At 42.7% G+C, this 13,936-nt stretch overlaps 1 protein-coding gene across 50 annotated transcripts in view; it reads left to right on the top strand.

Annotated features, from left to right (window-relative positions):
* ANK2 (ankyrin 2) overlaps positions 1-13,936 on the top strand; it is a 308,768-nt gene that overhangs the window by 275,724 nt on the left and 19,108 nt on the right. For 24 of the 50 annotated variants that reach the window (XM_033160054.1, XM_033160064.1, XM_033160052.1 and 21 more), the window contains 4 exons: positions 716-748; positions 2,245-2,266; positions 5,980-7,848; positions 13,351-13,425. In XM_033160054.1, the coding sequence (XP_033015945.1) occupies positions 716-748; positions 2,245-2,266; positions 5,980-7,848; positions 13,351-13,425 (1,999 nt within the window). The remainder of the gene's footprint in view (positions 1-715; positions 749-2,244; positions 2,267-5,979; positions 7,849-13,350; positions 13,426-13,936) is intronic. The other 26 variants (XM_033160090.1, XM_033160096.1, XM_033160091.1 and 23 more) reach the window with 3 other exon arrangements.

Genomic DNA, 13,936 nt, shown 5'->3' with positions numbered 1-13,936 from the left:
TATTTGATTTTTCAAGCTTAAATCTGTAATATGAAGAGATAGCAATCAACACATGCAAACTATGTTACATTTTCGTCGACATTCCAACCATGTATTTTCAGGGTTGGCACAAGACCTCCACTACCACCTCCTCACTTTTTTGGGGTAGCAGCGTAGCATTGCCCTGGAGAATACCTGCTTACTTTCAACAGTATTTGCTGCTGTCACTGCAATTTGGCGACATTCCCCAGAACAAGATATGGGGCAGTAGCAGATCAGGAGACAGGACATGCCAAGCAGCTAACAGTAGTGATGGTGGGGGCGACCCTACAGGTGGTGAATGGAGGTTCACAATCTGCTGCCTCTCCCAATCCACTGCCTGAGCCACATGGTTCAGCATGGCAAATGGCAGGGCCAGTCTTGGGTCAGGCTTGGTGGTTGAGAAATAGTATCTTGGCTTCTTTGAAATGCAGTAATAAAAGTCAAGCAAGAGCCTAAAATATCCAAACAGCTTCCCACTTTTTAATTATCTTAAGTTCCCAGCTTAAAAAATAAATAAAAATGAACTGATTCTCTTGTTCCCTTTTTTTCCTCCTTAGGAAAAAGTGCAGAAATTGTGTTCGTTTTGTACTCTTGCCAATTGAATATGACCAGAAATCATTCTTTTCCTTTAACTGCATCCTATCTTTTCCTGCTCTGTTTTTCTCTTTTCTTGCATGGCATATTGGGCTGAAAGGAATCAGAATCAGATCAAGAACAGGAAGAGGAGGTAATTTTGCTAATAGATCAGTGCTCTATAAAACCCTTGCCTTGGGTATGCATGCGGAGGGTTCACCAAGTCTCCCTGCTATGCACTCACTCCTGGCTCCAGAGTCCCCGAACTCTGAGGAGCAACTTTTCAAATTGCAAAGAGCTGCAGCAGCAGGGGGGGGGAGGTAGATAAAAACACACTACGTGTGATATTTTATATTTTTATTTGAGAATCTGGGTCATTGTTTATAAATGCATTTAAAAATAAAGAAAAAATTTGATTTAAAATAAAAATAAAAATCAGAACTGTTTAGATGCAGAAATAAATATGAAGTTGATTTAAAAATAAATAAATGTTTGATGTTGCAGAAATCAGTCCAGTGATACACTACATACCAAAACTCATTCAGATGCAATGCTAACCTATTATGTGAATGAGCCTTAGGTTTGTGCCCTCCTCCCTATTCCTTCCATGTTTTTGTTTTAGCCACAGTTTATTATCTGCATCTCACCTTGCATTTTAAAATTTAGAAAGGTGGGGATGAATATTATAATAGAGCTGTATTGTTTCTATCCCCCCCCCAGCTAAATATTGCCCTCTCCCTCCAAAGAATTTTTATAAGGTAATAGAACCTTAGACACCTACTGTGATATCAAATGCATATCTGGCATCTTAGGACATATCAAGCTATGTATGTGCTCCTATTTTTTTACTAACAAATGTGCCAGTGTATTGTTCTTGCACTTTCGCAAGTCAAGATAGGAATAACCTGCTTGCCACTTCCACCTTCTTCACTGTTTCTCCCTGTCCTGCTCAGTGATCTTTCTGTGCAAATTCCAACTTTGAGCCTAAATGCAACAAATTAACAATTTAGATTATATAGTTTGATAATAAAGTAAAGGTAAAGGGACCCCTGACCGTTAGGACGACGACTGGGGTTGTGGCGCTCATCTCGCTTTACTGACCAAGGGAGCCGGTGTACAGCTTCTGGGTCATGTGGCCAGCATGACGAAGCTGCTTCTGGCAAACCAGAGCAGCGTATGGAAATGCTGTTTACCTTCCCGCCAGAGCGGTACCTATTTATCTACTTGCACTTTGTGCTTTCGAACTGCTAAGTTGGCAGGAGCAGGGACCAAGCAATGGGAGCTCACCCTGTCGCGGGGATTGGAACTGCCAACCTTCTGATTGGCAAGCCCTAGGCTCTGTGGTTTAACCCACAGTGCCACCCGCGTCCCATAGTTTGATAATAGCAGGAACTAATTACCAAGGGTCATCAGTGGCTTAAAGGCATTGCTAGCTCTTATTAGAATTCAGCTTGTCTGGACAACCAGTTAACTTGCAGTACTTATCAGGAAAGAACTCCAATGGAATCCAGTGGGTTTTACTTCCAAGTAAGTGTATTTAGGATTGACCTACAGCTCCAATGGTAAATTAGCTGGTGTTCTAGGTGATATTTCTCACTGGTTGTTGTGACTCAAAGTGCTGTAACCATTTCACTCTGTGTTCTCTTTCAGACTGACATGACATCAGAAAAACGTAAGATTGTAATAAAAATGTTATTTGTCTAATAATTAAGTTACGCATAAGAGAGTGTGCAAATTCTAATTGCCACCGATGATAATATTAATTTTCTAAAAAAAGAATGATATAACAATGTAAATTTAGCTTTTAGATGTTATTTAATATGTTACTAATAATTAAAATAAAAGTACTAAGACAGTTCATCTAAGCATTCACTTTCCTTTTGACATCCCCTGGTGACCCCTGCTACTGCTGTTAGGCTTGTATAAATCCCCATATTTTATTTCATTTTTTATGTATGTTCACATAAAGTCATTGCATTTTATAAGTTAATTACAGTATCACCTTTAATGATTCAGCTTCTATAAACTACCTTCATTAAATTGTTTACATGCAATATGCATGTCCCTGTGTATAAAAGTGATACTGTTTTAAGTAACAAAGTTCCATAATCCATTCACCCTCTCTTACTTTGGTGAAGTATTTCTGAAAAGCATATTTATGTATTGGGACATTGTCGCTAGCTATTATTGATTATACCTGTAGTTGGAAGTGGAGCGGGACAGGAAGGGGAATGATGACAACAAGTGTGTTGGGGTAAAATCAGGTCACTAAATTACAGCTTCCAGACAGATCGTGGCATGGGCAAAGGACCAAAACAACATGGCAGCCCTGCTACCAGTGATACTTTCCAACCCAGTTGCTGGAAGGTCAGCTTGGGGAAACAGCCAGCTTATGCCACTCATGTTGTCTGCTTTCATGAACCAGAAGCTATGGAAGACACTGCAGAATGCAAATTGAGTGGAAGTGAGCCATTGGGCCCATAAGGCCGTACCCACCCTGTAGGTGGAGCATGTAGCACCCCACTTGCCCTAATGCGGTGGCCCCTGCCCAGTGCCAGTCCTCAGTTAGTTGGGCCAGAGTTCCTGACACAAAAATGAAAAATGAAACAATTAACATTTGCTATAAGGGAGGCAAAAATTCTGGAACTAAACAGCCATTGACACAGGCAAGTGAAATTCTTTTATGGCCCCCATCAACCAGCAGCTGGAAACAAGCAGTAAAAGAAACAGCTGCTTTTTCAGAAGCCTGGGAGGGCAGGGAAGGAAAACACTGCCGTAAGTCCAGGCAGGGACTTGAACCTATAGCCCTGGAGTGGATCAGGTGGCAAAGTTCTCTCCCTAGTTCACCCTAAAAACTCACCCAAGAAATGTCACCAGGCAGTGCTGAATTGCCAAAGGCAGTTTGCAGGCCACAGTGGTTTGGTCTAGGTGGGAGCTGTGCCAGGCAGCCCCATTCTCCCACTGGGCACAGTCGAAGTCCGTGGCTAAGGGAAGCAAGAAGTTTAAATTAAAAAAGAGATAGTTACATTCTTAAATAATGAACTGTTTTGTAAAATGACTTCTGTTAATAATAAATAAGAACAAATTTACTTATACCCCGCCTATCTGATGGGGTTGCCCCAGCCACTCTGGGTGGCCTCCAACAAAACTAAAAGTATAATAAAACATCAAACATTTAAAACTTCCCAATATAGGGCTGCCTTCAGGTGTCTTCGGAAAGTTGTATAGTTCTTTATTTCCTTTACATCTGTCGGGAGGGCGTTCCACAGGGCGGGCGTCACTACCGAGAAGGCCCTCTGTTCCCTGTAACTTCACTTCTTGCAGTGAGGGAACAGCCTGGCCCTTGGAGCTGGACCTCAAATGAGCAGGAATTTACATTGGAAGCTACTTTAGCAGCCTTTTCGGCAGAAGAATGGGAGGTAAACATTATTAAAATACCGTGTTTTTCGGACCACAAGACACTCCGGACCATAAGACACACCCTGTATTTTTCGGACAATAAGACGCACCTATTTTTAAAGGGGGAAAACCAGTTCCCCCCCCCCCTGGTTTTCCTCCTCTAAAAGGCTGGGACCAGTCCAGCGAAGGGGGGGAGGGGCAGCTCAGTAGCGATGCTGTCGGGCTTCCCCTTTCTCCCCCCCCCCCACTTTCGCCGGTGTCGGCAGGGGCGGGGGAGGCAATGGGGAGCGGAGCAGATGCTGTAGGATCCTCCCTGCAGCCTTCTTTCGCAAAAACAAGCATGTTTTTGCGAACGGAGGTGCGGGGAGGATCCAGCAACATGTCTGCTGCCGCTACAGCGGAGAAGCTGCTGCTCGCCCATCCCGCAGCCCGCCAAAGCCTGTTTTTGCGAGCGGCGGGCAGCAGAGGAGATGATCTTCGCTCCACAAGATGCACCAACATTTTCCTTTACTTTTAAGGAGGGAAAAAGTGTGTCTTATGGAGCGAAAAATACGGTACATCATTAAATAAATCTTTTTCGTGCAGAATTGCAGGCTGCCTTGGGTCAGGTTCCTCTGTCTTTGCCTCCTCTCTAGTTGGGCTCCTTCTCTGCTCTGCTATTCTTCTCCATGATGCTCATTGCTTGGCCTTTTGGTCAAGTTACAATATCATATAGTCTCAAAGTTTAACCAATTCCACACATTTGTGTTGCTAAATGATAAGAAATTTTAAAATGCTTTCGTTCACACAAAACCCCTGAATCAATATGGGGGAGGGGAGACACATTACTCTGAAGTAAGTTTTACTGTAAACATATTTCTCATTATGTTTTATATGTTAGTAGTGGGGGTGGGGACAATACTTCACCATAGTATGTTGCTTATGATTTTAAGCCTTTTTCATTTATAACCATCTAAGTTTTGTTGGTGTCTTTTTTCCTTTTATTTTATTGTAAGGATACTTACCCTGCAATGTATGCAACAGCTTTGCTTTGCATGGAAATAACTTGGCTTACATATATATGTATATGTACTGTGTCTATTTGTGTCTGTGTGTGTGTATGTGCCCTGTATGAATGTTTTTGGTTGCCATGCATTACATTCCCCCCTAACCTATGAATTCTCTGTTGAGCTAGTCACTATTTAAAATTTTTCCTTCCCACTTGTTTATACCACCACCACCACCACCACCATCTTTTCCCCTTGAATTCCCCTCCATTTGTTTGAATAATGAGGATGTTCCAAGGAAAGGACCATTCCTCTTGAAATAAAAGCCTGTGTGTGTCTGTGTCACCATCTGAATGTAAGATTCCCCTTAGATGAAATGCCGGTTTGCAGCTGCCTCAGATATCAATGTATTTCATTTACTCTAGATTATCGCAGAATTAAATGTAAATACACAACTTCTAACTTTGGTTCTTAAACAAAAGTTTACAACCGTATACCTAATTTTGGTTCTGAAGTTTTGGTTCTGAAGTTTGCTACCACTGGCTTTCTCTTTGAGGAGATCAACTTCCAACCAACTTACAACCTCCCCCCACCCCACACACCTTTGTTCTCTGTTTTTATTTGAACATTGATCTGTAACATCTGGACAATCTTGAGATGCCTATCTTTCTGTAAATTCCACTGTTTCTTTTTCTTGCCCACTTTTGTTTTTCTAGTGTCCTTGGTTTATAAAAGCTTTGGTGTTGTATGTGTGTGTGTGCTGTACTGCGAAAACTAAGCAAGTTATTTCCTGCCCACTTTCCTTTTCAGTTTTCCCCCCGTTAGCTTTGCTTTGCTTTTTTTTCCACCCTCAGATTTGTGGATCCACCATACCCAGACAGTTTTGTTGACCCTCCTACCGCTGCAATCAAAGACAGTCATTTCAGTCCTGATTACATTTTTTCAATCTCTATTTTCGATTTCCATTTATTTTCAATGTTTTTCCCCATTTGCATCAAAGATGATGATGAAACAGAATCTACAGAAACATCTGTCCTGAAAAGTCACCTTGTCAATGAAGTCCCTGTCCTAGCCAGCCCAGACTTGCTATCTGAAGTCTCTGAGATGAAACAAGATTTGATTAAAATGACTGCCATCTTGACCACAGACTCAGCTGAAAAGTCAGGCTCCATTAAGGTGAAGGACCTTGTGAAAGCTGCCGATGAAGAGCCCGGAGAACCATTTGAGATTGTGGAAAGAGTTAAGGAGGATTTGGAAAAAGTGAATGAAATCCTGAGAAGTGGAAGCTGTCCAAAAGAAGGGCCAGTTCTTCAAAGATCCATTTCTGAGAAAGAGCTGGTGGAAGAAGAATGGGTCCTTGTAAGTGATGAAGAAATAGAAGAGGCTAAGCAGAATGCTCCACTGGAAGTTACCGAGCCTGTTTGCACAGAAACCAGAATAGGCAAAGGGAAAACGGAGAAAGAAAAGAAAGACATGGCGGGAATGATTGATCATCTCAGCCAAGATCTAAAAGATTACATGTCACTTAATGAAATGCAGCCTCAGACATTACAAGAAGACATAGTAGAAGAGAGATTTGAAGCTGTGGTTGTATGCAGGGGCTCTGAAAAAGGTGGGGGGAGCCAAGAGAAGAAGCAAGTCCAGCAAAAACCTACCTTGGAAATTAAAAAACCAGTTAGAAAGAAATTCAAAGATAAACAAAAGCCAAAGGATGAAGAAACCAAAGGAAAGAAAGAACATTCAGGACTAACAAAGTTCAGCTCAGATGAGTCTTTAGATGAAGAGGTAGGGTTAGCCCCTGCAGAGCCTTCCAAGGCAACAGCTGTGTCTCCTGTTATAGAAGAAACTCCTATTGGCTCAATCAAAGATAAAGTGAAAGCCCTTCAGAAGAGAGTGGAAGATGAGCAGAAAGGACGTTCAAAATTGCCTGTTCGCACCCCAGGAAAAGAAGGGGCAACCGAGAAGTCTGTTGCAAAGCTATCGCAGCCTAAAAAAATTATTTACAAAGCGAAACCCCCATCTTCTCCCTCTGCCTCAAAGACCCCAGCTTCCCCCTCTGCCCCAAAAATGCCAGCTTCCCCCTCTGCCTCAAAGACTGCAGCTTCCTCCTCTGCCTCAAAGATTCCAGCTTCCACCTCTGCCTCAAAGACTGCAGCTTCCCCCTCTGCTTCAAAACTCTCCTCTCCCTCTACTAAGAAGCCAGTTGTTTCTCCCACAACTAAGAAGCCAGCTGTTTCTCCCACATCTAAAAAGCCACCCATTTCTCCCACATCTAAAAAGCCACCTGTTTCACCCACAACCAAGAAGCCGCCTGTTTCACCTTCTTCTAAAACAGAGAGACTTGAAGAAACTATGTCTGTTCGTGAACTGATGAAAGCCTTCCAGTCAGGTCAAGATCCATCGAAGCATAAGGCTGGACTTTTTGAGCATAAGTCTATGAAACAGAAACAGCAGGTCTCTGAGAAAGAGCCGGCTAAGAAAGGAGCTGCTCAGGCAGACACTGAAAAGAAGCAGGCAATGACACAAAGAGACACACACAAAAGAGATAGTCCAAAAGGTAAAAAGAGCCAGGAACCTCAGGCAGAGGCAGGCTTGCAATCTAAGAAAGAGGCACAGGGTACTCTGAAGAAAGATTTAGCCATGCAGCAGACAAAGCAGCAGAGTAGCAAAACTGCAGAAAAAGATTTTCCAGAAACTGATGGTGAAAATGCAAAGGGTGTGGCCCTGACATTTGATGACCAAGGGGATACCGACCTTCAAATCAGCCCAGACAGAAAGACGTCCACAGATTTTTCTGATGTCATAAAGGAAGAGCTTGAGGAGAATGATAAATACCAACAGTTCCGGCACATTTCAATTACCGAGGAAGGTGAGCTTCACTTAGATCAAGTACTGACCAGTCCATTCAATGTTACATTTCCATCAGAATATGTGAAAGATGGTTTTTTGCCCGCTCTCTCCTTGCAAAGTGGCGCTCTGGATGGCAGCTCAGAAAGCCTTAAACATGAAGGCATAGCAGATTCTCCAATTGGTAGCCTGCTCGATGGGACCCCCCAGATCAGCTCTGAGGAAAGTTATAAACATGAGGGAATGGCCGAAACTCCAGAAACAAGCCCCGAGAGCCTCTCTTTTTCACCAAAGAAAACAGAAACTGCTGACCAGATGGAAGAAACAGAATTAGCCAGTACAGTACAGAGAGCAGCAGAGGCACATTCACCAAAGGGACTTTCTCCAACAAAAAGTGAAAGGACTGTTGCTGACAAAGACATAAAAGTTATAATCGACTCAGAGTCCCTCTCTCCTCGTTTGTCAGAAGAAGCAGAAGTTACAACCTCCAAAGAAGAGATAGGCAAATGTACAGATTCTAGCTCAACATTGATTGATAAAGTTGCTGTCAGGGATGAGTTATCTATGGCTACTGAGCAAGGACATTTAACTAAGTTATCTGAAGTGCATGATACTATTTTAGAGAAAGAGGATCAGGCATCCTTTGAGCACCATGCCATTAGTAGAGGACTGGAGCTTTCACTTCCTAGCCAAGACAGTGAAGGTCTTAGCCCAGTTGCAGATGAATCCTTAGCTATAAGCCATAAAGATTCATTAGAAGCAAGCCCAGTACTGGAAGATAATTCCTCCCGTAAAACACCTGATTCCCTTGAGCCTAGTCCTACCAAAGAATCCCCCTGTCGTGATTCTCTTGAGAGCAGCCCCGTAGAACAGAAAACAAAGACTGGCTTCCCTCCAGGACCTGGTCCCATGCAGGCTGCCTTTGCCAAAGCAGAAAACTTCCCAGAGCTGACACCTGTGCGATCTAGACTTTTACGTGACCCTGATGGCAGTGCGGAAGACGACAGTTTAGAGCAAACCTCTCTTATGGAAAGCTCAGGGAAAAGCCCTCTTTCACCCGAGACTCCCAGCTCGGAAGAAATTAGCTATGAAATCACACCCAAGACAACAGATTCGCAGATGCTCTCAAACATACCCAAGTCAGCTGTGATTCCTGAAGTCAGCGAAGAGCCGGAAGAAGACCCCGAAGGTGAGCCGACGAGGAGGTTCACACCAGAAGAAGAGATGTTTAAAATGGTGACTAAAGTTAAAATGTTTGATGAGCTGGAACAGGAAGCAAAGCAGAAGCGGGACTATAGAAAGGATCCTAAACAAGAAGATGCTACTTCAGCTTCTGATTTGGAAGCTGCCACTGAACTTGAATTTGCACCCTCAATGCCTGTAGAAGATGATGGCATACCTACTGTACTCACTTCTGCAGCTGAATCTAGAAAGACTTCTTCCTCTTCAGAAAGTGAGCCAGAATTAACAAAGCTGAAGAAGGAAGCTGACTCTGGGCTGCTGATGGAGCCTGTAATTAGGGTGCAGCCTCCTTCACCTCATCTTTGTCATAGGGATTCCAGTTCTAGTCCTGAAGAAACAGGGTTTCAGCCTATTGAATCCAAGCAGCATGCATTTGGTACCGAAGAGGATAACACAGAATCAGATAAGCCGACAGAGGAAACCAAAATGTCTGGTGATACTTCTCTTGCCTCAGATACTAGCATCATAGCACAAGCTAGCGAGTCTAAGTGCTACAGCACTGATGAGAGTGACACTGCTAGCCCTAATGGCCCCATGATGCAGGCTGAGGAGGCGTTCTACCATTCTGTGGGCGATGACGCCCCCAAAATAGCTGAGTTATATGAAACCTCAGTGGCGTCACACAACCAGGATGATTCTGAGAAAGATGGTGGAGCATCTGAGGAGGTACCACACAGAGACATGGGAACCAGAGTGGGCTCCTGTATCCCTGGCTCCTCTCATTGTTGTATATCCCCAAATGATGAATTGGCTACTGTCGTTTCACCTGTTCACTCCCCTTTGGGAAGTGATTTGGCTGAAACTGACAACATTGTTGAGATGGCACAAAGGGATTTTTGTAGTGTAGAGCGCTCTGCAGACCATTCGCCTCAAACAACCCAAAAGGGTGACCTTAAAAGGAATGCAGATGATACTGATGAAAGCAGTGCTCTGCCTATAACAAGCCCTTATGAAAATGTCCCTTCACAGCACTTTTTTACTAGCACTGAAATTAGTTCAGGAGCTGGTTTAAGGATGACAACAGACCAGTCATCTGGGGTTCATCATTCTACTGAGGTAGAAAATACCTTCAGTGAGGAAATTGCACTGACCAGTTCCCTTTGTACATCAGCATCTGTAGGTTCTGAGGTTCAGACCTCAGAATATATCTATATGGAGTTAGAATCCAAACATGTGGACATCTTTCAGAAACAATCAACTTCAACATCAGAGGCCACATCACTAGATGAAGCTGAAGATATCAGAGATGAAGCTGAGAAAATAATCAACCAAGTGATCATAACCAGGACAGATGTGGATTCTGACAAGTGGAGTGAAATACGTGAAGATGATGATGCTTTTGAGGCTCGGGTGAAAGAGGAAGAACAAAGGATATTTGGCTTAATGGTAGACAGGAGATCACAAGGCACCACACCTGACACGACACCAGCCAGGACTCCTACAGAAGAAGGGACACCTACCAGTGAACAAAATCCCTTCCTTTTCCAGGAAGGGAAATTGTTTGAAATGACAAGGAGTGGTGCCATTGACATGACCAAGAGGAATTATTCTGATGAAAACTTACACTTTTTCCAAATGGGAGAGCACTCTCAGGAAGATGTGTCCTTATCTGAAGAAATGAGAGAAGCTGAAGGCCTGGAATCTCTACAGCAGGAGCAATCCCCAGTTCTATTTGCATCTTCTGAACTAGATGAAGCAGAGATGCCTATAAAAGGCTCACTCACATCTGTATCAGAGGATGAGGCCAGTGGTTTCTACGCCACAAAAGGGGATATTAAATCTAGAATCCCTATTAAAATGGGCATTTCAGCCTCTTCAAAGTCACCAAAGAAAGAAACTGCTGCTTCTGATGATGATGATGACTTCTTTCCTAGAGCTGATACTGAAGACATGTTTGACAGCTCCCAGGTGCCTTTCCCTGTCTCTCCTGAGCAGACTGTGATTGATGTACAGTTAGATTTTTCAACAGTCACTAGGTCGGTGTATGCTGAGCAGGAAGATGATTCCCCAGACTCCTCACCAGAGGAGCAGAAATCTGTGATTGAAATCCCTACTGCCATCATGGAAAGTGTGCCTTCTGAAAGCAAATCCAAAATTCCCATTAGGACAACTCCCGCTGCATCCCACTCATTGCAACAATCAGAGCTTGAGAGCCTTCCTTCAGATAGCTTTGTTGAGGCCCTAGAGGAATCGGAGGATGACCTGTCCAAACCAAAGTCTAAGATTCCAGTCAAAGCAGTTTTCCAAAGAGTTGAACATGAGTGTTTGTATACAGAGACATCTGTCTGGAAGCCAGAGTCAGCTAAAGCTCTTGACAAAACATGCAAGCTACCTGCGAAACAAGACGTTAGGAGCAAATCTGAATCTGATGAAAGTGCCTCCGTGGACTCAAAGGCTAAGCATTCAGTCAAAGCTAGAAGCTATGCTGAGGCTGAAGCAGAGACCAGAGAGAGGGTGGGTGAGATGAAGCGTGAGGTAGAATCAGATGAGCAGACGACTTCACGACCAAAGATATTTCCTTCGCGGTTGCCCGTTAAGAACAGAAGCGCCTCAGCTTCCCACAGTGCTGTTAGTCCCACTAAAGAAAGTAAGGAACATTTTTTTGACCTTTACAAAAACTCCATAGAGTTCTTTGAAGAGATTAGCGATGAAGCTTCCAAATTAGTTGATAGACTTACTCAGTCAGAGAAAGAACAAGAATTAGTTTCAGATGATGAAAATAGTAGCGCCCTAGAAGTTTCAGTTATTGAAAATGTGCCATCCATTGAGACCCAGCAGTCAGTTGCCGAGGACATCTTTGACACCAGGCCCATTTGGGATGAGTCTATTGAGACTCTGATTGAGCGTATTCCTGATGAAAATGTCCCTGACCATGTTGAAGGTATTTGCCAGCCATTGGGATTCCCTTTGCTACGCATGTCATGAATCGCAATTCTTTGGTTGTTGTTTCTTCCCTCTTTCCCCCTTGCTTTTTATGTGTGTTTTGTGTGTCTCCTTTTTAAAGCTTCCTGTGGTTGTCAGTGTGTTTTGTGTAAGCTCCGTTTGTTTTGTTTTGTGTCGTGTATGTATTTTACTATCCCTGAAACAATCTCAAGATTGCACACTGCAAATGCTTACGCAAAGGATAAAACATAGCAATATAGTCTTTTTTGTTAAAACAACATTTGTTCATGTTGTTTAACTAACAAATTTAGAGCATTATTATTTCGCTTCTAATACAGCTGACCACGCAAGTTTTAGTTTTTGGATTCTCTTCACTATAATTAAATCACTTTGCCATGAATTACTTTTGACACAGATGAACCAGGTAAGATTACTATAATTTAGGATATGCAAGTCCATATCACTGTGCCAAAAGCAAAGTTATTAGTGCCCTAAACAAAACTCCAACCCTTTTATTATTGTTGTACTTTTGCTTGGCACCCATTTACTAATGGAAGGTGGTGCACTGGATTTATGGACTTAATCATGTTAAATTTAATGCCCAATGTTTAGATCCATTTTTTAAAACAGAACCTCCTATAATAGCACTGAAGAGCAATAAGGGGAAAATATGGTAACTGAATTTTGAGCTGTAGAGACTATGACTTCAAATGCACACACTGGAAAACAAAAACTCAAACTCTGCTGGTATCAGATTGGCTGTTGGGATTATTAATTTTTGCTGCTTTGGTGCAAGTATCGCTGAGAAAAAGTGTGCACTTGCTTTTGCATGCCTTCTTTGTAAAGAGCTAGGAATGCAACATGTTCTAGCAAAAAAAAACACAACAAACTTAAAACTGCTAAATACTAATGCTGCACAGATATCATGATCTGGAAATTGTTTTGATAGTTGTAAGCAGTGCAACTTAAAAAAATATGATGCTCTTAATGTTTGAAATGAAGTTACAGATACATCACCTAATATTGCAAATATGAGTTTGATGGCCATTTGCCATTACTTTAAAGAGGCATGGAAAAGCTTATTTCCTGCTCCAGCAAATTATTTATCTCTCCCTTTGTTCTGTTTTATTTTAAATGTTTAGGAGTTATGAGCTCCAAAATAAAATTGAGGACAGTGTTTTCCAAAGCTTCCAATACCACACTCAATTAAGTGGGCATTTTAAATAAAGTGCTTTGTATTCAAATATTTCCATTCTAGCTACATACCAAGACCTTTGGTTTCCTTTGAAAGCAGACACTGTTAAACACTGGCCTTATTTTATGGAGTCTCTCTTTGTGAGGCAGATCAGTTTTGCCTTAAAAACAAAACAAAAACCTGTCCTATTTGACCTTGCTTTAGATCAACAGGATGATCAAGAAAGGATAGAGGAAAGACTGGCACATATCGCTGATCACCTTGGATTCAGCTGGACAGGTAAGCTCTAATGTGGTTGAGATCACAACCATCTTAGGGAAATTAAACTTCTAGCTCTTCTTCCCTATCTGTTGAGACACCAACTTGAATTACAGCTGCTGCTCCGACGGGAAGGTAAACGGCATTTCCGTGCACTGCTCTGGTTCGCCAGAAGTGGCTTTGTCATGCTGGCCACATGACCCAGAAGCTGTACGCCGGCTCCCTTGGCCAGTAACGCAAGATGAGCACCGCAACCCCAGAGTCGGACATGACTGGACCTAATGGTCAGGGGTCCCTTTACCTTTTTACCAGGGACTGTAGCTGTAGATCCGACTGGCATGCTTTCTTACAGATTTTACATAAGTTAATCCTACATGCTCAGGAAAAGCATTGTGTGAATTCTTAACACAGAGAACATACTGAGATTTTGATCCAAAATGGCTGCCAGAATACAGGTGCTGTTTAGTAAAAGTAATCCCTGTACTACCACTTTTGTTTTTTGAGTGAAGAGCAACACATTTGGCTTTCTGAG

Source organism: Lacerta agilis, chromosome 9 (genome assembly GCF_009819535.1).
Source record: "Lacerta agilis isolate rLacAgi1 chromosome 9, rLacAgi1.pri, whole genome shotgun sequence".
NCBI classification, from domain to species: Eukaryota; Metazoa; Chordata; class Lepidosauria; order Squamata; family Lacertidae; genus Lacerta; species Lacerta agilis.
The sequence above is the reverse complement of the archived record's forward strand: the minus strand, read 5'-3'. Positions and strand labels throughout refer to the sequence as shown.